The sequence below is a fragment of the Phacochoerus africanus genome, chromosome 7, assembly GCF_016906955.1.
Source record: "Phacochoerus africanus isolate WHEZ1 chromosome 7, ROS_Pafr_v1, whole genome shotgun sequence".
In the NCBI taxonomy this organism is placed as follows: Eukaryota; Metazoa; Chordata; class Mammalia; order Artiodactyla; family Suidae; genus Phacochoerus; species Phacochoerus africanus.
In genome coordinates, this window is record NC_062550.1 from 91050575 (window position 1) to 91076773 (window position 26199).

Genomic DNA, 26199 nt, shown 5'->3' on the forward strand with positions numbered 1-26199 from the left:
ATCACAAAGTATTTATTGAACAAAAATAATATAACAGTAAAAATGATACATATATGAAAGTGAATGAAGATTTACAGTCATAGAAAAGATGTATACAAAGAGATTTAGGCTGTCATTCTATAAAATTTCATCAGGGCATTTTAACAATGTTCAAGCAGACATGTAAAAAGGGGGAAACACAGTTATTTAATATTTTCTTTGAAACCTATTTTCTGACTAAAATAGTTGTTTAAAAAAAAAAAAACCCAACACACACACACACACACATACACACACATACAGAATGAGGCAGAGCTAAAAGGGTTATACTGCAATACCTCCAGTTCTCTATTTGTGTTAAAGTGAGTTTTTTGATCCATCAAAAAAATTATATTTTCCCTTTTCTAATAAATGGAGCTAGAGTATATGTTAATCATACTATTTGGAGAGAGGGAACACAAGAATCAGGTTTACAGTCATCATTTACATTTAAAATAGTATTTTTGGTTGAGGTTTTTATACATTAACTTCCTTTAGGTTCTTTGTAAGAATCTTGCTTTTGAAGTGTGCTATTATCTGATAAGACAGTTTTCTCAATGCTCTTTTTTTGTTTGTTTTCTACCTGACATATAGTTTTGGACCTGTAGTTACCTCTAACTGGCATGGGGAAATAGAACTGGATTGAGCACCATTCACTGTTAGACCTTCAACGAACTGAGGGCCTTTAGGCAACTCTCACTTCTCCTGTACAGTTGTCCTTCTCTGGAAATGGCAGTTGGATGCATTCTCAAAGACTTCTTCTAATATTTTATGTTTGGTAAATACCAATCCTCCAGACCAGCTCTTATTTTAGTACAGAATTATCACTGGAAGTGACTGACAGTATTATATCTATTTGCAGATTTTGAAACCAGGCCCATTACTTTATATTCAAAGATGCACATTAGAGTGTTTAGATTTTTTTTTCCCCCAGATAAGGGCATACAGACACAGAGATGCTCAGTTCCAGTTTGCAAATCTCGAGCTTTGTAAATGTCAAAACAAAATTTTAGATTTCTTGAAAATTCAAGAAATGTTTTTGCAACCTTTATTTTTTACACTTTCTCAGAATCCCTGATATTTAATGCTTGGTGTTAGGATCGATTCTTTAGTCACATTTCAAATTGGTTTCTGTTACTTTTAGTTAAGGATGATAATCTTAAATTGGAAGCACTGGGCACTTTCCAGTTCTTTTATATTAGAGCATTCCTACTTTATATACAGAATGCCAGCTTAGACTGGTATCTGCTGGTTTTTTTGAAGGAACAGGAAATATGTTTCTAGTATCACTGCTCTAAACTACACAAAAGACTTTACTGATGAGTGTTCCAAATTGGTATATAATCAGTTCAGTTCCACAGTGATGAGGTTCCTGAAGAATTGTATCAGCAGTTTTCCTTCATTCTCACCACAGACAGTAATACGTAAAACAGTGTATCCTGCACCTCTCAATTTTTCCACAAGCAAGGCTATACCTATACACATGAAGGTACCCGGTGTTACAAAATTGTTTCTTTGTTGTTTGATATTCATCTCCAGTCTGTGAACCTCTTCCAAAGCGTAGGATTTTTAAGTGTCATTGTAGTTCCAGGGGTTTAGAGAAACCCTAAGGCATACAGTAAATGCATCAGCGAGGTATGATTCTCTATGGAAAAGTGGGAGAACCAGGTAACTTTCTTAAGTAAGAATATGCTAACCTAGAATATATTCCAGGGGCGTGGACAGACTTGATGTAGCTTTTCCATCTCGGGTTTTGGTTTGGGAGGCGTCTAAAAGATTGTAAACAGCTAGGATGCTAGCTTTTCAAAGTTTGTTTTTCAAAAAAATGCACTTTAGAACATTTTCTTTTATGAAAGTTTATTGTCTAAATATGGCTTAGTTTCTTATAAAAACATCACTTGGACATTATATTTACTGAATTTCAGTTCAAAAGAGGTTCTAAGGCAATTCTCATACAGTTGAAAGCAAAAAAGAAAAATATGAGCCTGCTTTCATATTGCCTAGTTGTGAAAAGTAATGAAATTCTATTAGAGAGCTGTTGAATACTAATTTTTGTCTTTCAAACATTTTAATACTAAAAAATACAAATCATTTACAGTAAACTAAATGGAAAGGAAGGCACAGCTGGTTATAGTGTATATAAGCATAGTTTAGCATATGCAGAATTAAAGAGGAAGAAAGCTTCACATCCTTAATAGTTAAATGAAAACCATTAAGAAAAGTTCTTCACTGTCAACAGTGTTCAACACTTAATAGCTAAGAGGATATAAAAACAAAAACATTAAAATTCACTTAATGCAAAACAGATTTTCATATATACTTGAATATAAAAAAGTTTTTAAAATGCTATCTTCATTCTGGATCATCCATGTTATGAAAAGTGCAAACCAAATTACAGACAGGTTTCACAAAGTCCTTCTCATGACACAGGTAAACTAGTCCATGGGGACACATTTGTTTCCTCAGTTAATGAGTCTTTAGTTGTGGCCAGATGTCATCAGGATTTCTGAGAGTTCGAAGAAAGCAGTACTGGAGAAGCAGCTCTGTCCAGACTGGGGATTGGCACTGGCATATGGCCGTTAAGCAGTGTTGGGAACTGTAAGGGACAAAAGATTTGTAAAATAATTATTGCAAATCCATCAGGAAGACCTGAGTTCTTTACATTCCTAGACAGACCGCAGGGGAGCAGTTCTCTTACCACCCCTGTGATAGAGGTCTACTGCCAATTACTTTACAGAGTGAGTAATCAGAAGATGACAATGAGATAAGGTTACACGCAGCAAATAGAGGCGAAGGCTTAGGAAATATCCCTGATTGTTTTATACGCCTAGGCCAATACTGTAGTTCTAATACTATTTCTAAAAGGTTTCAAGCTACTCAGAATAATAATTTGCTTCAAGTATTAACAAAAAAATTATTTTGAAAATCAGACAACTGACTCTTGGCATGTGGATCAGTAATTTCTAACACTGTCTAATACTGTATTTTGAAACTGGCTATCAGTTTTCCAGAGTACAAGGTTGCTTCTCAGTAACGGTTAAAAATAAGGAATATTTTTAATCTTAAAGGATTTAGGAAATTAAGGATTTCTTTGAAGTATTCTTTCTAATTATAGCGATCCCCCGCAAATGCCAAAACTTGAAGAGTAAAGTTAATTTCTGTATTGGTAACTAAGATGATAAATCGGTTAAAGGTATATGCTTTGGTAACTTCCACATTTAAAAGAAATTCAGCAGCTATACTCCTAACTAAACAGGAAATAATTCAAGATCTCTTTTTAAAACATGACTCTTTGAAAATAGGTTTTCATTTTCTAGAATAATATGTGTCACCGTGATCTGGGCAGTCTTCTAGTTTAATCGCTATTTAGTCTAGATAAGCTATTAAACTTCTCAACACTTAATATGAAACTACAGAGCCTGGTATATGTTAGGAATACAGTAAACGTGTAGAACAAGTAAATGGATTTCTGCATTTTTGCAAACTATTTCAGTAACTGTTACTTGTCTAGTGCCTTACAGTTTATCAATGGTTATCATTTTGTTTGATATCTAGAGCCTATAAAATTAAGGTTGGTTATCCCCATTTTATGGATGAGAAAACACACTTCAGTTGAGTTCTGATTGGCTAAAACAGCAGTAAAGCCAAATTTAAACTGTCTGATTGAAAGACAACTGTGCTTTCTGTACCAAGCTGCCCACCTTATTTTTGTCAGCAGGTGGGGACAGTACTATTTCAGTTTCTTTCGTGGTTATATTCATTGTTTATTTCCTGACACTCAGAATTTTAACATTACGTAGAATTTTATGCATTTCAACTGAGTTATCAGGTCTGTTTGCATTTAGCCTATACTCTCTCTTTCATTTAAGGCATGCTCCTAACCACTATTCCCACTAATGAAGAGTGAACAGGAAGGAGAGCAGGTTTGAATTTTCATTCTTTTAGTTTCTTTACATCTTCTCTCATTTTAGTTTTTGTCCACTTCATTGGAGTTTTCAAAAGAACCAGCTTTTGGTTTTGTAGTTGATTTCTGTTCTTAGCTCTTTATTTCTATACATTCAATTGTCATAGTTTCTCTTGGTTAGCCTGGCTTTTCTGACACATTTCATAGTCCTTTTTATTGGTTCCCTACCACCACCCCACCCCGGCCCCATCCACAACCGGTGCACCTTTTCCTTTTTTAAATTTTCTTCTTTTTTGCAGACGTTCCAGGGCCAGGGATTGAACCCACAACCACAGCATTGACAATGCTGGATCCCTAACCCACTGAGCCACCAGGGAGCTCCCCAGTCACCCTTTTCTTAAAGTGCTGCATATTCTCCAACTTTTGTCCTCAGCCTCCCTCTCTCCTGTACTGAATTCAGCAAACACTTCCTGCTGTCAGTCAGATATCTGCACTCACTCTTAAGTCAGTAAGCGGTGGTTAGGAGCACAGCCCTAAACGTGAATCAGGCACATGTGATCTTGGGTAAACTGAGCAACATCTCTGGCCTGAGTGTCACTATCTTTTCAAATAAAACTACTGGGACTATTCAATGAGAAGCCACGGAAAGTGCTTAGAATAATCTCTGGCATAAAGTAGCCCTCAGAAAGAAACTATTGTTATCAATAGTTTTCCTAGTTTTTTAATCACTTGATGATCCTTGTCTCTGCCTAATTTTCACCACCTACTTACTCCTCAAACCCAGCTAAAAGTCTTCCTCTCAATTTTACCTCTGCATTGTCTTTGAAATATATTCCTGTTTTCATTATTACTTGTAAGATGATTCTTTCAAGTAGTGTAAATTTTCTATCTCCCTGCCCCTTATACTTTCTGCTTTCTCTTCTATCCTTTCTCCGTACTGTAATATCAGTGGTAGTTTTCTAAAATAGAGATATTATGCTGTCCCTGGCTTAAAAAGCCTTCCCCCTTGCTGTACAGTGGGGGGAAAAAAAAAAAAAAAAGCCTTCCATGGTTATCACTTAACAAGAGGTGACGTGCGTACCAGTCAAGCCCCAAAGCTGCTTTTTCCATCCAGTCTCCTGTCACCCAGTCCTTTCCTGAATAGACTGCATACTTTCATATCTAAAAGATGCAGATCTATTCACCTAGCGTGCACTCTGCCTAAATTCTGTCCCTTCTTCCTAGCTTAGGTGACACTTCTGCTTTAGAGCCTGTATGTCCATTCCACAGCTGGAAGGAACTTCTCCTATTGGGCTCTTGAAGTACTTTGTTTGCACATCTATTATTCACATGTTTATCCCTAGAGAACGCTGCAGATATTTGCTAGGTTAGATTTATTGAATTAAAAATTAGAGAAAACGTTAACTCTACCTTGTTTCAAGATGTATCTGTACCTACTAGATATATTCCACCTCTGATCAAAATCTGTTTTGGACATGGACAGACGTCCTAAAGATAAGCTTAAAATGCCCAACTATCCAGTTGAAACTGATCTCTATTTATAAATCAAGGTTGTATATTTAGATTTAGCATGTCTTTAGCATCTCTCTCTTTACTAGATTACACAGCATATCTCTTCTAAAAAAGCTAATATCTTCACTCGCCTTCCCTAAAAAAATTTCAGGAACTATTATAACTTGCTATCATAATAATAATAATATTGGGACCTTTCGTGCCAGAACTCCTCAGCTCTGTCAACTGTTACCCTAAGGATTCTGATATAATTTTCTAATAATCACAACAAAATTTGCTAGCATTATTTAAAACTTCACTAAGTCTAATTTTTTCCTCCTCCAACACAGTGATACAGCTTAGGTGAAAATGTTTGGGTTTTGGGGGGTTTTTTGCATTTTGTTTTTGTCTTTTTAGGGCCAGACCCACAGTTATATGGAGGTTCCCAAGCTAGGGGTCGAATGGGAGCTGTAGCCACTGACCTGTGCCACAGCCATGCCAGATCCGAGCCACGTATGCAACCTACCCCACAGCTCATGGCAACACTAGATCCTTAACCCACTGAGTGAGGCCAGGGATTGAACCTGCATCCTCATGGCTACTACTCAGCTTCTTTTCCACTGATCCCCAAAGGGAACTCCAAGTTTGTATTTTTAAATCAACTTCTTTTTATTAGTTTAAAAGGGGGGCACTATTGATAGTAATCTTTAAAAAAAAAAGTATTCTTACCATGTTATTTACCATTTTCAAAACTGCTGATTTCAGCTTCTACCACACTCTGTGCTTTTATCATAGGGAAAGTAATAATACTTGAAAAGGTACAAAATTCTTTAGTCTTGTGGATCCCAGTCCACAAAAGAGGGCTCAAGGCCATGAGACCCATCAGCCATCCAAACCTGGTTGCATTTTCCTCTTCAAAGTTGTGTTTTGAATGGCTCCAGGAGAAAAGAAAGTCCAGTTGGTGAAATCAAAATTAAAATTCTGAGCAGGTACCCTTTTATTTATGTATTTATTTATTGTCATTTAGAGCCATACCAGCGGCATATGGAGGTTCCCAGGCTAGGGGTCAAATTGGAGCTGTAGCCACCAGCCTACACCACAGCCACAGCCATGCCAGATCTGAGCCGTGTCTGCGACCTACACCATAGCTCACTCACAGCAATGCCGGATCCTTAACCCACTGAGTGAGGCCAGGGATCGAACCCTCATCCTCATAGTCAGGTTCGTTAACCACTGAGCCACGACAGGAACTCCTGAGCAGGTAGCCTTTAAATGCAGCATTTCTTTTGCAGAATTCTAAATATAAGTTTGGGGAACCACTGGTCTGCAGTGGTTCTCAAAGTGTGATTCCTGGAGCAGCATTACTAGGCACTCGAAAGAATGTTATTATCAGGCCCCATCCCAGACCTTCTAAATCAGACACTCTGGAAGTGGGGCCCAGCAAACTGCATTTGAACACACACGCCATCTGATTCTGTTGCACGTTCACTTTGAGAGCCGCTGGTCTACAGTAGTGACTGAAGAGAAGGGAACATGCGTACCTCCCAATTCCCAGAGCTCCTGATAGCAATATGTAGAATGACTGTGGACATGAGCCATTATTACCGTTGGGAATAATGGGCTGGAAAAATTTTGGTATCTTAAGGCAAGAGATCCCAAAGAACTCTCAACCAGTAGTTCTCCACAGCTTTCTCGGGAAGTCGCCAAGCCATGCACCAATCAGCAGAAGCCCAAGTAAGGTGGGGGGGACGGGGGCGGGCAGAAGGAAGAGACCCCAAATATCTACGAACCCTATTCCATATTCACAAATAATCTGTTCCCATTCACAAATACCTATGGAACCCTAGGGCAGCCCCTGTTAGATTCTAGGGTTGGAGTAGTATTGCAGTTCCTAGCACCATGGAGCTGCTTATACGTACATACCATACAACTCCTTTCTGATCTACTCAGGAACTCTGCCGTTTCCATCTAGAGACTTCCAGGAAATAAGGCCTTTTAGCTCCCCTACCAAAAGATTATTAATCTAAAACTTGCCTACTGCTGCATTTGCTCACTGCTTTTTGCTATTTCTAGTGTTTGGTTTCCTTGCCCGAGTTATGGCCGCAAATCAACATGTTGGCTGTGTGTGACTGTATCTCAATTTCCTGTGATGAGAAGAAGGACCAGGAGGAGAAACCTCATGACTCCAGGGATATAGTCAATCATGACATCCTATCTCAACCCTTCTAAGGGAACCAGAGAAGCAAGATAGTAGTCAAAATCTTCTTAGCTCCCCCTTCTCCCAGCAAGACCCCAAATACCAGCAGGCAGAGCCTCTGGCACAGACGTAAATATTAACCTTGTCAAGCAAAATGTACAGCTGAGAAGAGCATTGGAGACCTGATCTTTTTTAACCAAAGGTAGGGCAGAGCACACCATGATCTTGGCAGCTTTCCTGAGGAAGCATGTCCCTTCGAAGTGCCACATTAAAAAGTTCATTTCCAAATGCTCACCTGGAACAGCGTGTTTGGCCCCTGCAGCCGGGCAGGACTCAGTGGAGCAACTGGACTAAGGCTGCTCCAGAAATGTATGCTGGACAGCAGTGGACTCGGGGTCAGAAGCAATCCATTTGGTGTCTGGGAAAGAAAGCACACACATGGTTTTTGATACAGGCGTCACCTGACTCCAGCTGTGGCCAGGGGCATTAACCATGAACCAAGAAACAAGCCTCTCCATTTGGGGAAAATCTGACATATTATTTCCACAGGGCTGTATGCAGTTGAATTTCTTTTTTTATAAAGGAAGAAAGTATGGAAAATTAACTTCCTTAAGCACGGTAGAAAACTCAAGTTTGTAGCAACTTTTGTCCAGATACTTTCTTGAATTTGCTCCTCCTCACACATTAAATAATATTTAGTGAAGTAGCAAATGGGATCCCACGAAAGGGCTTCCTTTTTTTTTTTTTTACCTGTGTTTTCTTAGTTTTCTACAGTGGACTGCCATTATTTGGGCTATACACAGAGACACACATTTTTTAAAGGGCCTCTCAAGCTTCATTTTCTCTATCAATAACAGCCCTTTAATACATTAGGAACTGCAGCTAAAACACCCTGTAGCAGTTTCATCAAAAGCTCTGAACTGGGTTTTCCAGATTCCACTCCAGATATGCGCCTGATGAGAATTCATCTCCCTGGCAATGGTTTGGAGAGGGGAAAAAAATCCTTTCTTGTCAGACTGGGTGTAAAGCCGAAACTCTGGGTCTCCCAGGAGAGAGCCAAGGATTGTATTTGCTGGCACACACACAGCAGGAGTCCTGGCCTGCACCCCAGCTAGCCAGCTAGTGTGTAGAAGAAACAACCCACCCCAGCTGCGAAGTCTGCTTTTATTCTCGGCGGAGGCAAACTCCCTCATCCAGGGTGATTTTGCACCTTTGGTGACTAGAAGGCGCCCCTCAGTGGTTTTGTGATGGCAGTGAGGTGCTCCATGTAAGAAGCAACACAGCAAGGATTCCAGCTTTTCAGATTGCGTCATGCTAGATGCTGAAGTTAGCATCTTTTCCTAGAATTGGCCTTCACAGCTTCATTAATTACCCAGGACATTCGGCTTAAACTAAGTGGAAAGGTCTCTATTCAGCAGAAAGGAGATAAACTCCCAAAGATTCTTAAACTGAAGCTGCTGAAAAGTAAACTAATTTATGCCAAATTACGTGAATCTTTGGTTCCACAGCATTTCCTCCATACTTAATGACCTATGAGGTTACAAGGATACATACATATTTTGGATGAATTTCCCGTTTGTTCTCATCCAAGGCAGTGTCACAAGCACGCCAGGCCATCTGGCTTACTGGTTAAGACTTCAGTGGTTTTACGTGGGCTCTGCCAGCGTGCCAGTCTCAGAACCACTACTTACTAGCGAGGTGCAACCGCTATGCCTCAGATTCCTCATCTGCAAAATGGAGGGAAATGCCCCCATTTTTTACATGACGGGTTTGTCAGGAAGGGTCAACGACGTGTGCAAAGCTCTGAACGTGCGTCTAGCACACGGCAACTGCCTCGCAAGTGTTCAAGACCGTCCTCGTTAGCAATGAATTGAAAGTGTACCTGACTGAGTGTATTGCACCCGCATGTGGAAAAGCCCCTCATGTCCCAAAACAGACACGCCCGCCTAGTCAGCCAGTATTTTAAGGTTCCTCTCAGACACGTCAGGTTCAAGGACACAGCTCGGGCGATCTGAGAGAGTGAACTCTGAGGCCAGGTTCCAACCGCGGTATGTCTGCCACGTTAACACGTACGAACCAGCGCGTCACGACCTGGTTTATCTACCCAGGAAGGTCTCGTGGCTCCAGTGCGCCCGTGAATCCTCTAAACTCCAAAACATCACTTTCTCTCATCCACAGCCACAAACAGGCAGCCTTTCCACTTTAATCCTCTGAGCAACATATGAGGTGTGGAATATCGTTTCAGAGTCTAAAATACACACCCATGTCTGGATTTGAGATGCTTGCACATTTATTTCTAAGGGATACAGTGGCCTTCTGTTTCTCATGTTTAGTATGTTTCAAACGTCTTCTATAATATATGCAAATAAATACTGTGAAATGATTTCCTTCATTCCTTTCCCCCATCCCTGTTCTGCCTGAAGATCCCGTGGCTGTCGAGAAAAAACTGCTTGGCTGCTCTTTTTTGTTGTTGTTGTTGTTGCTATTTCTTGGGCCGCTCCCGCGGCATATGGAGGTTCCCAGGCTAGGGGTCGAATTGGAGCTGTAGCTGCCAGCCTACGCCAGAGCCACAGCAACTCGGGATCCGAGCCACGTCTGCAACCTACACCACAGCTCACGGCAACGCCGGATCGTTAACCCACTGAGCAAGGGCAGGGACCGAACCTGCAACCTCATGGTTCCTAGTCGGATTCGTTAACCACTGCGCCACGACGGGAACTCCTGGCTGCTCTATTAAGGGAAGTTCCTATAAAGGTTGGCCTGGGTTATCTCTGGTTTCTTGTGAGCTTTCAGAGCCTCAGACGAGCCACCTGAGTCACGGAAGGAAGGCTAAGCCCAAGGCCAGAGGTTAAAGAGGCCACCAGCAAACCAAATGCACCCTCTTCCTTCACTCAAGAATGTCTTCATAAATGGGCTCCTCTGAGGGGCAGATAAGGACTTCCTCATCCTGCCACCTGCCAGGGAAGGAGACGCCCTAGGGCCCAAGGACAATTCATTTTCAAGAGAAAAGACCCTATCAGGACCTCAATTTTGTGCGCCCCATGTTCTTCTGTCACTCAATTACTGAGGCTTCTAGAGAGCCCAACATTTGCACTAAACCTGGCGAGCGAACATCCAGACATGCCCTTGCTGGATGCCCTCTGACCATCAAAATTCCACCTCCTCAAAGACTTTGCTGCTTTCCCCTCAGCCCAATGGTACAAACTCGCCACCTTTCCAAATCCAGTGTTTCTTAGGACTCATCTATTTCTATCAACAGTACCACCATTTATCTATTCACCCAACAGATACTGAGTACATAACAGGTGTTAGATGCCAGAGACACAATGATCAAACAAGACACTACCCCTGCCCTCACAGCCCGGAGTACAACCCAGCGTCCCAGTCACTGAGATGCAAATGCCTTCTCCCCTTGCCCCCTTCCCACAATCTCTGGGTGTGGCCCAGGGATCCTTCCTTGAAACGACTCTATCCCCTCCTTTCCAGTCTTGCAGGTGGCATGTGACAGCTGCCACCTACCACAGTCCAGCTGCCTCTTACCTCTCCCTTGCAACCTGTTCTGAGCACTGCCACTGAATCAATCATCTTAAGACATTATGCTTCTCAGTTTCAGGAAAGGAAAAAAAAAGTATGACCTCCTCGACCAAAATTCTAGGTTCCCCCATAGCCTAGTTTCACGTGAACCCCCCTACTTCGCTTGAAATGTCCTGAGCAGCACACAATTCCAACCTCCTCGTTCTTTAGCAGCTCTTCTAGAACTTCCCAGGTGAGCCAGGGCTAGACCCACTCCATGAGTGGTCTCATCTGTTTCCATGCTTTTGAAGCACCCCTTATGTGTTGATGACTCCCTGACTTTATCCCCAGCCCCGAACTCTCGCCTCAGCTCCCACTGCAACAGAATGTCCTTCAGGCACCTCACACTCCACACGGCCCAGACTGGACTTGCAGCCTTTCTCCACCTCCGTCAGCTTACCTCCTCCCATGCCGCTCACACTCCCCGTCTGACTCTCCCCCAAAGCCTCCGTACCCATCGCCAAGTCCTGTTGATGGAGGTCCCTGTGACCAGTTCACCCCCTTTGGCCCCGTGCCGCTGTCACAGCCTTAGAGCCTCACTGTCTTTCACCTGGCATTTTTACCATCTCATTCTAACTAGTTCCAGCCTCAGCCCTCCCCAGTCCACCTCATTTCTGCAACACACTTCTCCCTGTGTCACTGAGGCTCCATCTCCCACCCATCCTTTACCTTTGGAATTTATCTTCCCCTCTTATCAAACTACTGCACTGCCCTCATGCCCAAAGCAGTTTCCCATCTTTACCCCCTGGCTCAAGCTGCTCCTCTGCCCACAGTGCCCTCTTCGCCCCATGTGCCAAATAAATTGCTGCGGATCCTTTAACACCTTGCCCCGTGTGATCGCCCTTCCATGAAGCCTCTTCCCCATCCCCCCAAAAGTCAGTTCTTTCTTCCTTAGTATTCCTTTTATACGTAAGGATTCCTTTTCTCTACTGTGTCCGGGATACTCTATCAATCAACTTAAGTTAGGAGCTCCCTCCCTGACGAATGCGGATTAATTCATGTTTGCATCCCAGCTCCAAGCAAAGCAGTTGGCTTGACAGGTGCTCAATCTGTGTTTGCTGAATTGAACGAAATGCCTTTTCCCCCTTTTGCTTCTAAAGTACTTTTCTGCACTGTGTATTTGACACTAGCCATGTGCGATCTTGTGTATGTGTGTGTGTGTGTGCGCGCGCACGCATGTGCATGCGTGCCTTGTCACAGCTAGGTCTGAAGGTCATAAAAATAGGCACTTATGCTTTTGGTGTCCTTACTATGATTTGCAAATAATGCTCAATAATCACTTGTTGATAAATTCTAATAGCAAGTTTTGTTCCCCTTGACTCACACCTCCAGCAGCTATTAATTTCCCATCAAAACAAGTCCGAATTCCTCAATGAGTTCCCAGGGTCCTCTATAATTTCGCCCTAAATAATACATTGCCCTTATTTTTTTTTTTTTACCGACTAGACAGCAAGCGTGTTAGCTCATGAGAGCAGGAACTGTGTCTTTCTTGCTCATCTCTATCCTCAGGTGCCCAGCCAATAGTTGGGCAGGTTGTTGTTAATCTTCCATAGATGCCAAGAGAATCCATGGCAAGGCTCTTTTGTGGTTTAGAAAAAAAAAAAAAAAAAAAAGTCCTCAAAGGGTGACAGTGAACCTCTGGAAATGCCTAGAGGTGTTTGAATTCCAATAAAAACATGGTTTTAAGAACTTTAAAAAAGACGTGGAGTCACACAGAAGTGTGTATGGCACTGGATGTGCTGATCTTAAGGAAAAGAGGGCACAGCAGGGAATTCCACACTGGGCCAGGGTAGCTATGGTACGTGGTGGGCAAAAAACAGCAGAAGGGCAGAGCTGGAGCGGAGTCAGCAGATCCGTGAAGGAGCTACGGAAAAGAGAGAGGGCAGCCCAGAGCTGGGAGACAGCAAGAACCAGCTGGAGGGTCAAGTCACACAAAAGTCTCCGGGGGCTCTCCTTCCCCTGTAGCGCAGGTGTGGCGAGAGTCGCACGCTGAGCTGCAGAAGTGTTACAAAGCGGGATGAAGGGAAAAACCAGACTTTCCTTTTGTGGGTGTGCCAAAGGGGACGAGAAGAGGAGAAACCACCCCAGAGCTGAGAAGGGATGCAGTCTACCCGGACGGCTCCTCAACACACGCACCCAGTTTTACTGGCATTTTACTTTCAATTCCCACCTTATGATTTGGGCTCAAGGTTGTTACATCCATCCGTAAAACCTGCACGAAGGTTTTAGCATCTCAGTCCTCAGCGAGCTGTTTCTACTCAGTGTTCATCCACAGCCACTGCCAAGAAAACAACCCCGGGGCATATGCATGCTCAGACTCTGATGGTGAGGTCATGCCCTGGTGCCCACTCCTATCTGAGTTCAGCATCTTAGACATCACATGTGAGATGAGCAGAGGCCTTGGCATAAATGAAGGGACATGCACCAAGCCAATCTCTTATACTGGTAAGAGAGGAGGAGGGAGAGACCCAACAGAAGAGGCAGATGGAAGAGAGACATGATGCCAAGGTGCAGAAGATACGGGGAATCACATGTTCCAGCTGGCACCATTTAGGCTTCCGTGGTGCCTGTCTGGGAACCAGAGGGTTTCACATCCTGGTCCTGCCCCCACCCTCCACCCCCATCACCAAACCCATCTCAATTTCTGTAGCTCAGGCCACCAAAGAGAGCATTCCTGTCTCTCTAGCAACAGTCCAATGTGACCTCAGCGGCTGAGCTCTAACTACCTTGGTACCTAGCTTTTTTTTTTTTTTTTTCTTGTCTTTTTGCTATTTCTTTGGGCCGCTCCCGCAGCATATGGAGGTTCCCAGGCTAGGGGTCGAATAGAGCGGTAGCCACCGGCCTACGCCAGAGCCACAGCAACTCGGGATCCGAGCCACGTCTGCAACCTACACCACAGCTCACGGCAACGCCGGATCGTTAACCACTGAGCAATGGCAGGGACCGAACCTGCAACCTCATGGTTCCTAGTCGATTCGTTAACCACTGCGCCACGACGGGAACTCCGCTTTTTTTTTTTTTTAAGGGCCACAGCCTTGGCATATGGAAACTCCCAGACTAGGGGTCGAATCAGAGCTGCAGCTGCCGGCCTACACCACAGCCACAGCCACTCTGGATCCTAGCGGTGTCTGCCACCTATACCACAGCTCAAGGCAACGCCAGATCCTTAACCCACTGAGCAAGGCCAGGAATCAAACCCGCATCCTTACAGAGACCATGTCAGGTTCTTAACCCACAGAGCCGCAATGGAAATTCCCAGCTGGCTTTTGCATTTGCACTTTTTCAGTTCCTCGCCTCCTTGCTGGGGGTGTCTCTGGGGGGGTCCCCACGTCTGTCCACATCCGTAATCTTGGTTTCTCAAAGACGCACAAGTATAAGCTCAATGGCATTTTGCACGGGTCCCAGCAGATGCACCCCAGATACAGATGGCAGCAGAGGTTTGGATGTGGCAGAATACTGATGACTTTTCATGCCTGTCATGGTGTGGACTGAAATTTCAAGTCTGAAGTGGGGCCTACACAAGGCATGTGGTTTAATAAGGTCTTCGGAGGGAATTGCAACCACACGACCTAAGCATGTCAAGACATGCTTAATCCTACCCTTCTTCCTGTCATGCTCTTAGCTGAAGCTACCTTGGAATTCTGTTTGGAATAAATGAATAAATAAAATACAAATCATTCTTGGAATAAAGTTCTTGGGAATGTCATTTTTATAGCACACTTTCTTTTTTTTGTCTTTTTGCTATTTCTTGGGCCGCTCCCACAGCATATGGAGGTTCCCAGGCTAGGGGTCGAATCAGAGCTGTAGCCACCGGCCTACGCCAGAGCCACAGCAACGCGGGATCCGAGCCGCGTCTGCAACCTACACCACAGTATAGCACACTTTTATCTTTTCTAAAGCCAACTGTGAGGAAAGGTTGAATTAGGAGAGTCCCATAGGTAACAGGTGTTTCTGTGTAAACACTACACGCAGCACATCCCACAGAGGAAAGTGGAGTTTCTGTGACAGGCTATGCTAAGGCAGGGGGGACACCAGTGAACTACAGGCCTGAGACGCCCCTGCTGCCTGGGAGGGAAAGGCCCCAGGCCCCTTGTGGAGAGAAAACCCCCCCGGCTGAAAAGGGAAGTCTTTTGCTCCTGTCCCCTGGGGGTGCTTTCAGGGAAATAGGCTTGTCCCTTAGGCTGAGTCTCTGTCTACCTCAGTGGAAGGGTGGCTGCTGTGAGAGCTGATGCCATTTCTGACTGTCACGAGAGGGACAGCCATGGGTTGGTGGGGTAGTGTCTGGGCCACCTGGAACAGCTCGTGGGACAGGGGCTCCCTTGAGAATCCAAGTCCCACACTGACTCCAGGCCCACCCCCAACCCTGAGAGAGAAATCCACTTGGCTGTCCTGTCTGATCTCAGAGAAGCCACCTGGGTGAATGGCCCCGCCGAGTCCCGCCCGTTCTCTGCTCTCTGGCTTCTCCCTCCTCCTCGGCCACCCAGGTGCACAGCTGCTGCTAGCAGGTGCACAGCTGGCCCTGCTAGCAGGTGAGGGGCTTGCAAGTCCTGAGGTTCTGCCAGCTCCCAAAGGCCGCCTTTGACTCCTTTGGCTCCAAATGGCTTCAGAGACGACTCCCTCCTCCAACCCTCACCCGATGCACTTGCCTCTCTCGGCCCAGGCGCGCCCCCGCCCCCACCCCCCACTCCGGTTCCAGGCCCAGACCCTGCCCTTGGCCCCTCTCCCCACAGGAAGCCCTGTTCCAGTTCTTGGACTTCATGACACGGCCTCCCAGGTCGAGGCCCCACGCTCCCAGCTGGGCTGAGGACCGTCTCCCCGAGTCACAGGTCCCCTGTCCAACGCCTGGCTTTCCTCCGCTTTCCCCTCCCCGGTGCTGGGCCCGTCTGGGCCATCCCGTCTCCCAGTCCCGAGCTCGGCATCCATTCCTTCACATCCGCCCTGCTTCCCTACCTCAGCTCAAGGTCCCTCCTGCCCTCAGCCCAGCCCCACAGCCACACAGGCTCAGCCCAGGGCATGGAGCTTCCCCAAGTTCCCTGTGTCCGGATCCAAACCCACAGGGCTAGGCTGAGCTGCTTTCCTCCGACCCCACGACAGGCTGGCAGGTGTCCAGGGATAGTGAGACGGGCTCACAGAGAAAGCAGAGATGGAACTCAGAGTTGGCCTGGGCCTGGCTCGAGCCCTCTCCGAGCCTCCCGGCTGGAGGTGGCTGGGGGAGGTGACCCTGATGGCCCAGCCTGGCCCCACCTCCAGGTCCTTCTTGGCTATGTTGGGAGCCGCTGCGTCTGAGCCATTTCCTCAGCAATCCTGCGTCCCTGGACAGCTTTGCTTGGTTAGAAAAGAACCCACGGAAGAGCACACGCGCTTGCTCTGACCTGGAAGGGAGCCCTGAGCCCTCCCCTCCGTGCCAGTATGCGCATCGCCACCAGCTCACAAGCAGAGCTGACCCAACCGCCCTGGGAGAAGCCATGAGAGGGGAATGGCCGAGAGTTGCTTTTATCTGCCTTGCAGGTGCCACGGACATTTCATGGTCAGGGGCGACTCTTTTGCCAGGGTGCGGGCCGAGAGCCTTTACTTCAAGAGCACGGATGCTGCAGCGGACTAACTGGGGTCAAGGTCACCTCTACTGCCTGTTAGCTGTGTGACCCTGGATGAGCTGCTTCACCTCTGTGCCTCTTTTACCTCTGCCCGAAAAATGGGACAAGAGTCGTACCTCCTTCACAGGCCTGTGATGAAAAATAACCGAGACAGTGCGTGGGGGGTGTTTATCACAGTACCTGGCACACATGAGATGCTCAAAATATGCTGCTGCTGCCAGTGATGGTGACAGCAAGGACATCTACAGCAATGGGTACAGAGGCAGGGGACAGAAGGCTCCTGCACACCTCCAGCAGGTCCCCACCCCGGTGTCACAAAGCCACGTGATGCTAAAACCTGCCAGTCAGAGCCAGCTCTCTTTCCACGGCCATTATCACACTGAATCCTCACAACAATCCATTTCACAGATGTGGAAACCGGCTGAGAGAGCAAGCACCCAGAGTCACATTTCTACCCAGCAGGGCAGCCAGGAACTGAATCCAGGTCTGCATCCCTAAAGCCAATTCACTAAACCTCTGCCACTGAACTGCATCCAGCTTTCCAGCAGAAAAAGAAATAGGTTGCCCAGTATCTGCTCTGCCTTTGCCCTGCACCTGCCAGCTGGACAAAAGCGAGCATCTGAACCCTGCCTTTGGAGGAAAAGGCTTCCTCCTCGTCATTGTTAGCAACACTGAAGACTTTTCTTGCTCCACGAGTTTGCTTTCCTCTCCCCTGTGCTGGGAACCTGGGCTTTCTCAGACTAGCACTGTTTTTACTGAAGCATCTCTTTCTCCCCGTTTGGGGAGGCTCCTGCATTTCTTCTTAGAGACGCCAGGACAACCCAGCTTCACCCCGCCGACCGCAGGAGCTGTGTTGGTTACCATCTATTTTCTTATTAACAGAAACCAAAAGGCTACGTAGCAAGTGCTCCCCAGAGACAACTCGGACATAAGATTTTCACAAAGCCCAGGAGCCTTCAGAAAGGTCACTGTCCTGCCCGGCTTTCCCTGGAAGCCCACTGTTTGGATCTGCTTTGACGGCCACTGTGCTTATTCCATCTTACTGGGGCGCTGGGCCCCTAGACACCAACCAGGCAGCCCACCTTCTCTTGTGCACACCTCCGTCTGTGCGTGGAAAAGCAATTTCCCTTCACGATGCTATGGCGACGTTGCTCCGGGGGCCCCAGGACGATCCTTTGAGGGGCAGGAGAAAGCTGCTTAGGCTGCTCCCTCCCACCCCTCTGCTGAGCCACTGGATCTGACCAGGCCAGGATGCCAGGGATGCCAGGGGCGCCAGGGACAGCTCTTACCTGAGCAGTGAAGAAGGCTGGGGTAAGGGATCCAGAGGGAAGGGCCGGGCTGTTGAGGGCGATGGAGCCGATGTCGGTGCCAGAGAGCACCAGCGGGGGCGCGGAGATCTCCAAGCCTTTGGGTTTTTTGGCCTTTGGGGGAAGCGATGGAGACCGGGTCTTGGAGCCCGATGACAGGTTCAAGGGCTCCAGGGAATCCGAGTCATGGCAGGCGGCCTCCAGGAAGAGGCTTCTGTGTTCGGAAGGGAGGGGCGAGTTGGGGGACAGCGACGGGGACCGGGAGGAGGAGGGAGAGGCAGACGAGATGCTGGCGGCGTTGGGCAGCATCAAAGAGGAGATCTTGGAGACGGACGAGGCCAGGAAGGCCTCCGACGTGGACGGCAGGGACACCACGGGCCTGCTGACGTGCCGGTCGGTCTTGTTGGTCACAAACCTGATGACAGTCCGGACTTCTTCCACGGGAGGGCTGTCTTCCGGCTGCTCCTCCAGCTTCTCCGTCTTGATGGCCTTGAAGGACTCCGGAGGGCTCTGCAGGGAGTTAATGGTGAAGGACGAGTAGAGGCCCGAGTGCAGGTACTCGTTGCGGCCGGCGCTCTTGAGCGCCGACAGGCCGTGTCTGTGCGCCTCGCGGCCCTCGGGGGGCGCCTTGCACTCGCTGTCCTGCAGCAAGAGGCTCTCCCGGCTGATCTCCACCGCGTGAGGGTCCATTTTCAGTATCTCCGGGAAAGAGACAAATTTGTACACGAACTTCTGCCCGATCACCTTCTTGATGATGTTCTGTGAACACAAAAGCAGACACGGAAACGATGAGCGTGTCGGAGAACGCGGGTAAGAGGGTCAGGGCGGTGGGGACGCAGGCAGAAGCGCCGACCGGCCCGGCCTGCGCATCTGGGCTAAGGGGCCGCGGAGAGAGGACTGGAGCGGATGGCGCACGAGTCTGATCTGCGCTCTGGTCCTGCGAATTCCAAAGAGCGTGTCATTTTTCGTTTCCCCATCTAGGAAGTGAAGACTGCTGTTCCTAAAAATACAGTAACAGCTGGCAGTTCCCGTCGTGGCCCAGTGGAAACAAATCCAACTAGTAACCAAGAGGGTGCGAGTTCGATCCCTGGCCTCGCTCAGTGGATTAAGGATCTGGCGTTGTCATGAGCTGTGGTGTAGGTCACAGATGCGGCTCAGATCTGGTGTTGCTGTGGCTGTGGCGTAGTTGGGGGTCTACAGCTCCGACTTGACCCCTGGCCTGGGAACTTCCATATGCTGTAGGTGCAGCCCTTAAAAAAAAGAAAAAAATATATATATGTATATACATAGTAACAGTTGCCATTTATTAAGCACTTACTGTGTCACTGGCATTGTTCATGCATTAGCTCATATAATCTGTACAGCAATCCTAAAAGGAAGGGCTTACTCAACTCCCAGTTTAAAGCTTAGGAAAATAAGTTTAGTGCATTTAAATAACCCACACAGCCACATGGTAGGTAAGTGGTAGAGGCAGCATTTCCTTAACCAGAATATAGCATTGTCTTACCTACCTTGGGGACTTGTGAGAATTCAATGCAATAATAATGGGAAAGCATTCTGTAAGCTGGGAAGCCTTATAGAAACGCAAGTTATTAGCACCAAACACCACAATGTTTTCTGACATCATGTAGCCATATTTTCCCTTTTTAATTTTCTGCCAAGAAAGCCACTGGAGGGAAAACAAAAAAAAAAAAACATATTGTCTACTTGAATGTTTTTCACAGTATTTTAAGTTGCTGGTCTCAACTTCTGGCTCTTCCATTCATGGCTCCCGTCTTCGCAACCATGAGAATGTAAATGAAAACCAATAATCACTGCAAAAGTTTTCACGCCTCTTTGGGAAAACAGACTTCATTTTAAAGGCTGCACTGTTCTTGAGGTTTATTACATCGGAACATCAGCAAGTATTTATCAAATGCTTGCTAGGTACTCGAGACAGACAAAGCACAGAGAGGTAGCCGCACTATCCAGTGGGAAAAGGATTTCCTTACAGTTTCTCCTAAAACTGGGGGGTGAATGAGGGTTTTAAAAAAAGCATTTGGGGGAGAAGAGCTTTAGAAGTAGCTCCTATTGAGAGATCCTGTCGTGGCGCAGTGGTTAACGAATCCGACTAGGAACCATGAGGTTGCGGGTTCGGTCCCTGCCCTTGCTCAGTGGGTTAACGATCCGGCGTTGCTGTGAGCTGTGGTGTAGGTTGCAGACTCGGCTCGGATCCCGAGTTGCTGTGGCTCTGGTGTAGGCCGGTGGCTACAGCTCCGATTCAACCCCTAACCTGGGAACCTCCATATGCCGTGGGAGCGGCCCAAAGAAATAGCAAAAAGACAAAAAAAAAAAAAAAAGAAGTAGCTCCTATTGAGCACCTACTCTGTCCTGGGTGTCATGCACAAGTGATCCCCCTGATATCCCACTAACCCACTCGTAGGCTGGAAGGTACATCCCTTCCTTATGATGGAAGCTCAGAGATGGGAAATGACGGGCCCAGGAACCACAAGATCTACTCATTCTAAAGCCTAAGCCTGTTCTAATTCCCACGCAAAGCTGGAGGGAGGGAATCAAAGAGCCCCTGAGAAGAGATGGCATTTTAAAATTATTTTCTCTAAAAGCTTAAAAAATTGAGATATAATTGACACATATAACATTGCTGGTTGCAGGTGTACCACATAATGATTTGTTATTTGTAAATACCGCAAGACGACCACCGCAGTAAGTCTGGTTCACATCCATCAGCACATGTCATTCCCAAATGTTTTCCCTGTGATGAGAACTTCTAAGAGTTAGTCTCTCAGCAACTTTCAGATATAAGAGAGGACATTTAATTTTAATTTTTTTTTTTTAGGGCTGCACCTGCTGCACATGCAAAAGGCTAGGGGTCGAATCGGAGCTGTAGCCACCAGCCTACACCACAGCCACAGCAACTTGGGATCTGAGGTGCGTCTTCGACCTACTGCACAGCTCATGGCAACACCGGATCCTTAACCCACTGAGCGAGGCCAGGGATAGAACCTGCATCCTCATGGATACCAGTTGGGTTTGTAATCCACTGAGCCACAACAGGAACTCCCCCATTTAATTAAAATTTGATGATCCCGAGTTCCCATTGTGAGCAGCTGTGGTGTAGGTCGCAGATGCAGCTCGATCTGGCATTGCTGTGGCTCTGGCATAGGTCAGCAGCTGTAGCTCCCATTCGACCCCTAACCTGGGAACCTCCATATGCCATGGGTGCGGCCCTAAAAAGACAAAAGAAAAAAAAATTGATGTTCCTCTTATGAGCCCAGTTTGGTGTCTATTATGTTTTTGCCTTCCCTTTGGATACATTACAGGCTGCTCACTTGCCTGTGTCCTCCTGAAACGGATCCTTGAATCCCAGAAGTGAATCGACCTAGCCGCCAGGAGGGACCGGCATCACCACCACGCCCCTGAGGTTTCCAAGGAGGAATTCCTCAGGGCAGACATCTAAGGCAGGGACGCACCAGGTCCCCACGCACCCCCGGAAATCCCAATAACGCAAATCAGCACGCAGGAGGTTCAAACCTGAGGGCATGAGACTCAAGGCTGAGCCCCTCCTGGTCTGCAGGTTCACCCTCCAAATCCCATGCACTCCATCGGATCTCATTCTCACACTCAGCACCACCAAAGCTGGAAATCACTTAGAGAAACTTCGTGGAGATCTGGTTACCTCAAGAGACCCACCTGACCCTAAGTGGCAGCAGCTCTGCAGGTGACACCAGGCCTGGGTAGACAACACGCCTGGAAGAAATGGGCTCCCAGCAGGAAAGGGTTAAATAGGGGTGTCACTGGTGCCACCTGACCACAGTTGTAAAAAGAAAGCCTGCCTGCCTGGTGTGTTTCTCTGCTCAAATTCTAAGGTGTTTTTGTTTCCCGCCTATGACATTTTTCTCCCTGGGGGAAAACTTCATTTTATCCTCAGCCAATCTGAACATTCATTTAAACCGAGTGAATCATTAGAGCCTGAATAATTACACAGAAGAAAAGAGAAACTGTATGGGCTGAATCCTTTCTTCTGGCAGCTCTCGTAAAAAAAAGATTTTTTTTAAAGAACCAACCTTTAATGTTATGAGTATTCAGAACAGAATGTCTGAGTGACTGTTACAGCCACAAGCAAACCAAGAAGTCATTTGGGGCTGAAAAATGATAAAAGTAGTTGGGAGCTAGAAGGCAGTCTCAGATGTAGCGCTGGGCCTTGATGAGTTAAAAAGGACGTAAGGGGGAGGTCCCGTTGTGGCTCAGTGGAAATGAATCTGACTAGCGCCCATGAGGATGCAAGGTCGATCCCTGACCTCGCTCAGTGAGTTAAGGATCCAGCATTGCTGGGGCTGTGGTGTAGGCCGGCAGCTACAGCTCTGATCAGACCCCTAGCCTGGGAACCTCCATATGCTGCAGGTGCAGCTCCAAAAAAGACAAAATAAATAAAATTAAAAAATAAAATAACATAAAATGGACATAAGGAATAACCCACATGACTCTCGCTGAGAAATGAAGAAGCCAAAGGAAGGACAGTCATTAGAGAGACTATTATCCAGCCATAAAAAGGGCTGAGGCACGGACGCACCCTGAGTGTGTGATGCAAGTGAAAGAAGCCAGACACAAATGGCCATTCAGTGCAGGGGCATTTTATATAAAATGCCCAGAAGAGACAAATCTATCTATAGAAAATAGCTGAGTCACCTCCTAGGGGATGATGAGGTGGGATGGGGGAATAGAGAAGTGACACGGAAAGGTGAGGCATTTGGGGGAGGGTAGTGAAAACGTTCTGAAATTGACAGTGGTGATGGGGAGTTCCCGTGGTGGCTCAGCGGAACCAAAGCTGACTAGTATCCATGAGGACACAGGTTCGATCCCTGGCCTCCCTCAGTGGGTTAAGGATCCGGTGTTGCCCTGAGCTGTGGTGTAGGTTGCAGACGTGGCTTAGATCTGGCATTGCTGTGGCTGTGGGGCAGGCCAGCGGCTACAGCTCCGGTTTGCCCCCTAGTCTGGGACCCTCCACATGCCAGAGGCGTGGCCCTAAAAAGACTAAATAAAATAAAATAAAGTTGACTCTGGTGATGGATGTACAACTCTCTAAGTACACTTAAAGCTACTGAATTGTCGCTGTTTGGGGGGTGGGAGCAGGGCTGCACCTTCAGCCTACGGAAGTTCCCAGGCCAGGTATGGAATCTGAGCTGCTATGCCACAGCTGCAGCAACACGGGATCCTTAACCCACTTTGCTGGAGCCGGGGATCGAACCTGCACCTCAGCAGCGACCCCAGCTGCTTCATAGACAACGCCAGATCCTTAACCCACTGCACCACAGTGGAAACTCCAAATTATACGCTTTACATGGGTAAATTGGATGGTATGTGAATTATACTTCATTCAAGCTGTTTTTTAAAGAGAACATGAAGACTCTCGGTTTTTTAGCTTGACTAAGAAACAACTGACACATAATCTTGTGTAAATTTAAGTTGTACAACGTGACAATTTGCTGCATGTATATATCTCAAAGTATTCACCACGCTGAGGTTAATTAACACATCCTTCACCCATACAGTTACCATTCTGTGGTTGTAAGAACATTAAGAGCTACTCGCTTAGCAGCTCTCATCTCTATGTTACAGTGCTGTTAACTCGAGCCGTCACGCTGTATATTCGACGCCCCAAATTTACTCATTGCTGCAAGCTGGTACCCTATGACCAGCATCTCCCTGGTTCCCCACCCTCAGCTCCTGGTAACTGTCGATTTACTCTATGAATTTCTATGAGTTCAGCTTTTGTGGATTCCACATATGAGATCATAAGCCTTGGTCTTTGATTTATTTCACTTAGCATAATGCCCTCAAGGGCCCCCCAGACGTAAGGAATTTTAAGAATGTTGACATGTTTAAATGGAAGATGGTGGGAACTTTTGATGACTAGACAGCAACAGCCATCACATGCTAAGCCCTACTGGGTACATAAAAAAGGGGACACTGCCAAGGGCACTGAACCCAGTCAAAGCGACAAGGACTCTTCAGTAGCTGCTGCCTTCTTGGGAGGGTTTGACCCACGAGGGGCTTGCTGAGAAAATGCATGGCAGCGGGGAATAACATTAGTATTTGCTGACTATTAACTGTCATGCTGTGTACTAAGAACTTGACCACTCTCCACTCAACTTTAATCCTCTGAAAGGGCATTCCCTTCGTGGCTCAGTGGTTTACAAACCTGACCAGGATCCATGAGGAGGCGGGTTCGATCCCTGGCCTCACTCAGTGGGTTGAGGATCTGACATTGCCCTGAGGTGTGGTGTAGGTTGCAGGTGCAGCTCGGATCCTGCATTGCTGTGGTTGTAACATAGGCCAGCAGCTGTAGCTCCAATTCGACCCCTAGCCTGAGAACTTCCATATGCCAAGTGGGTGTGGCCATAAAAAGCAAAAAAGAAAAAAAAAATCCTCTGAAAGATTGGAACTGTTATTATTCCCATTTTAGAGATGGGCAAACTGAGGCTCAGAGAATATAAATCACCCCCCATCACAAGCACATACTTGGACAGTCTGACTCCGGAGTACTTGCCCCAACGGCAGGTGGTGCAAGACTCGGGCTCACTGACACAGCCCAGGACACAAGAGCTCATGCGTATGGGCTCTTATTATGAAAGTGATGAGGCTGTTTGGAAGAAATCTGGTTTTTCCACCCCTTGCTCCCAGACTCACGAGTATTTGTTGCTTACAGTTGCCGGGTAACCTGACAAACGCCGTCTGTGTCCAGTTGGGCTGAGTGACTCTCCAGGGCAGTTTCAGACAATGGTCGCACACATCTGCTTCCCTTCACATGTTGGGGACCAGCCTCTGTTCGTCATTTCCCATCAAATGTGTCTTCCCAACCAGGGTGGACCCCTGACCCCACATTCCTCGGTGGTGATGGGGGGCGAGGACAGGACCAACTTCACCGAGGGGGAAAGCAGCATCCACCCAATGCACCCCAAGTGGCAGTTCCAGCAGAAGTGGAAGCTCGGGCCCCCAAACCCCTCCCTCCAGCACCCCTGCCCCGTTGGTACTTCGAGACTGCAGGAGCCTACAGAGCAACCAGCCCCTCTGGGGTAGTGCTGCGGCCACTTGTGCAAAGGAACCCTCCCCAACACACCAGCCACCTCTGGTCCCTTGAGACTCTCCCTGGGTTATTTCACCCCAAAGGGACAGATGACACCGAGAGAGTGGGTCCCGTTTCCATTTCCCTCAGTGCCACCTGCTGCCCTGTCAGGTTCCAGGCCTAAATACAAAAATAAATGTGTCTGTGGGTGTATTTAAATACATACACACCCCAACTCTACCTGCTCCCCCCTCTGAGGGGGGGGGAGGAACCTGTGTCAATAAACCCGTAAAGTAGGTAACTCAAGTCTATTAAGTTTCGTGATTTTTTTTAAACAATTACAAACAGTGCAGGGTCATGGAGAGATGCTTGTGGAATTGAATTTACCTTAATTTTGATATTAAGTTCACTGCAGGGTTATTGAATGAATGGCTCTCCCTGCAGAGAGAACCGACAGAGGTGGGAAGCCAGAGGCTTCACCCCACAACAGACACAGTTTTTCGGGCTAATCCCCAGGCTGGTTAAAGCTCCATGTGATGTGTCCCACACCTGTACTTGCATGTACTTTTCTGTTGTTTTTCTGTTTGGGGCTCTACCAGCGGCATGTGGAAGTTCCCAGGCCAGGGATCGAAACCTCCCCACAACAGTGACCCGAGCTGCTAAAGGGACAACGCTGGATCCTTAACCCACGGCACCACAAGGTAGCTCCCACATGTGCTTTTGGGGGGCATTTTAATTTATTTTTTACTTTTTAACTTTTTTTTTTTTAGGGCCACACCCGCAACATATGGAGATTCTCAGGCTAGGGGTCAAATCAGAGCTGCCGGTCTACGTCACAGCCACAGCAGCACAAGATCTGAGCCGGGTCTGCAACCTGCACCACAGCTCACTGCAATGCCGGATCCTTAACCCACTGAGCGAGGCCGGGAATCGAACCTGCATCCTCATGGATCCTAGTCAGATTTGTTTCCGCTGCGCCATGATGGGAACTCCTGGGGCGGCAGGCAGCGGGGGGTGGGGGGCGCATTTTTAAATGGAAAACTCCCAAACAG

The 26199-nt window shown here is 47.0% G+C and overlaps 1 protein-coding gene across 2 annotated transcripts in view; it reads right to left on the reverse strand.

Annotated features, from left to right (window-relative positions):
* Nucleotides 1-566: 566 nt before the first annotated feature.
* The window catches only part of ELK3 (ETS transcription factor ELK3), a 69170-nt gene continuing 43537 nt past the window's right edge, over nt 567-26199 (reverse strand). Inside the window, exons 3-5 of one of the 2 annotated variants that reach the window (XM_047788236.1) lie at nt 18067-18843; nt 7906-8028; nt 567-2614 (exon numbers count right to left, since the gene is read on the reverse strand). In XM_047788236.1, the coding sequence (XP_047644192.1) occupies nt 2516-2614; nt 7906-8028; nt 18067-18843 (999 nt within the window). In that variant the 3' untranslated portion in view covers nt 567-2515. The remainder of the gene's footprint in view (nt 2615-7905; nt 8029-18066; nt 18844-26199) is intronic. The other variant, XM_047788237.1, reaches the window with a different exon arrangement.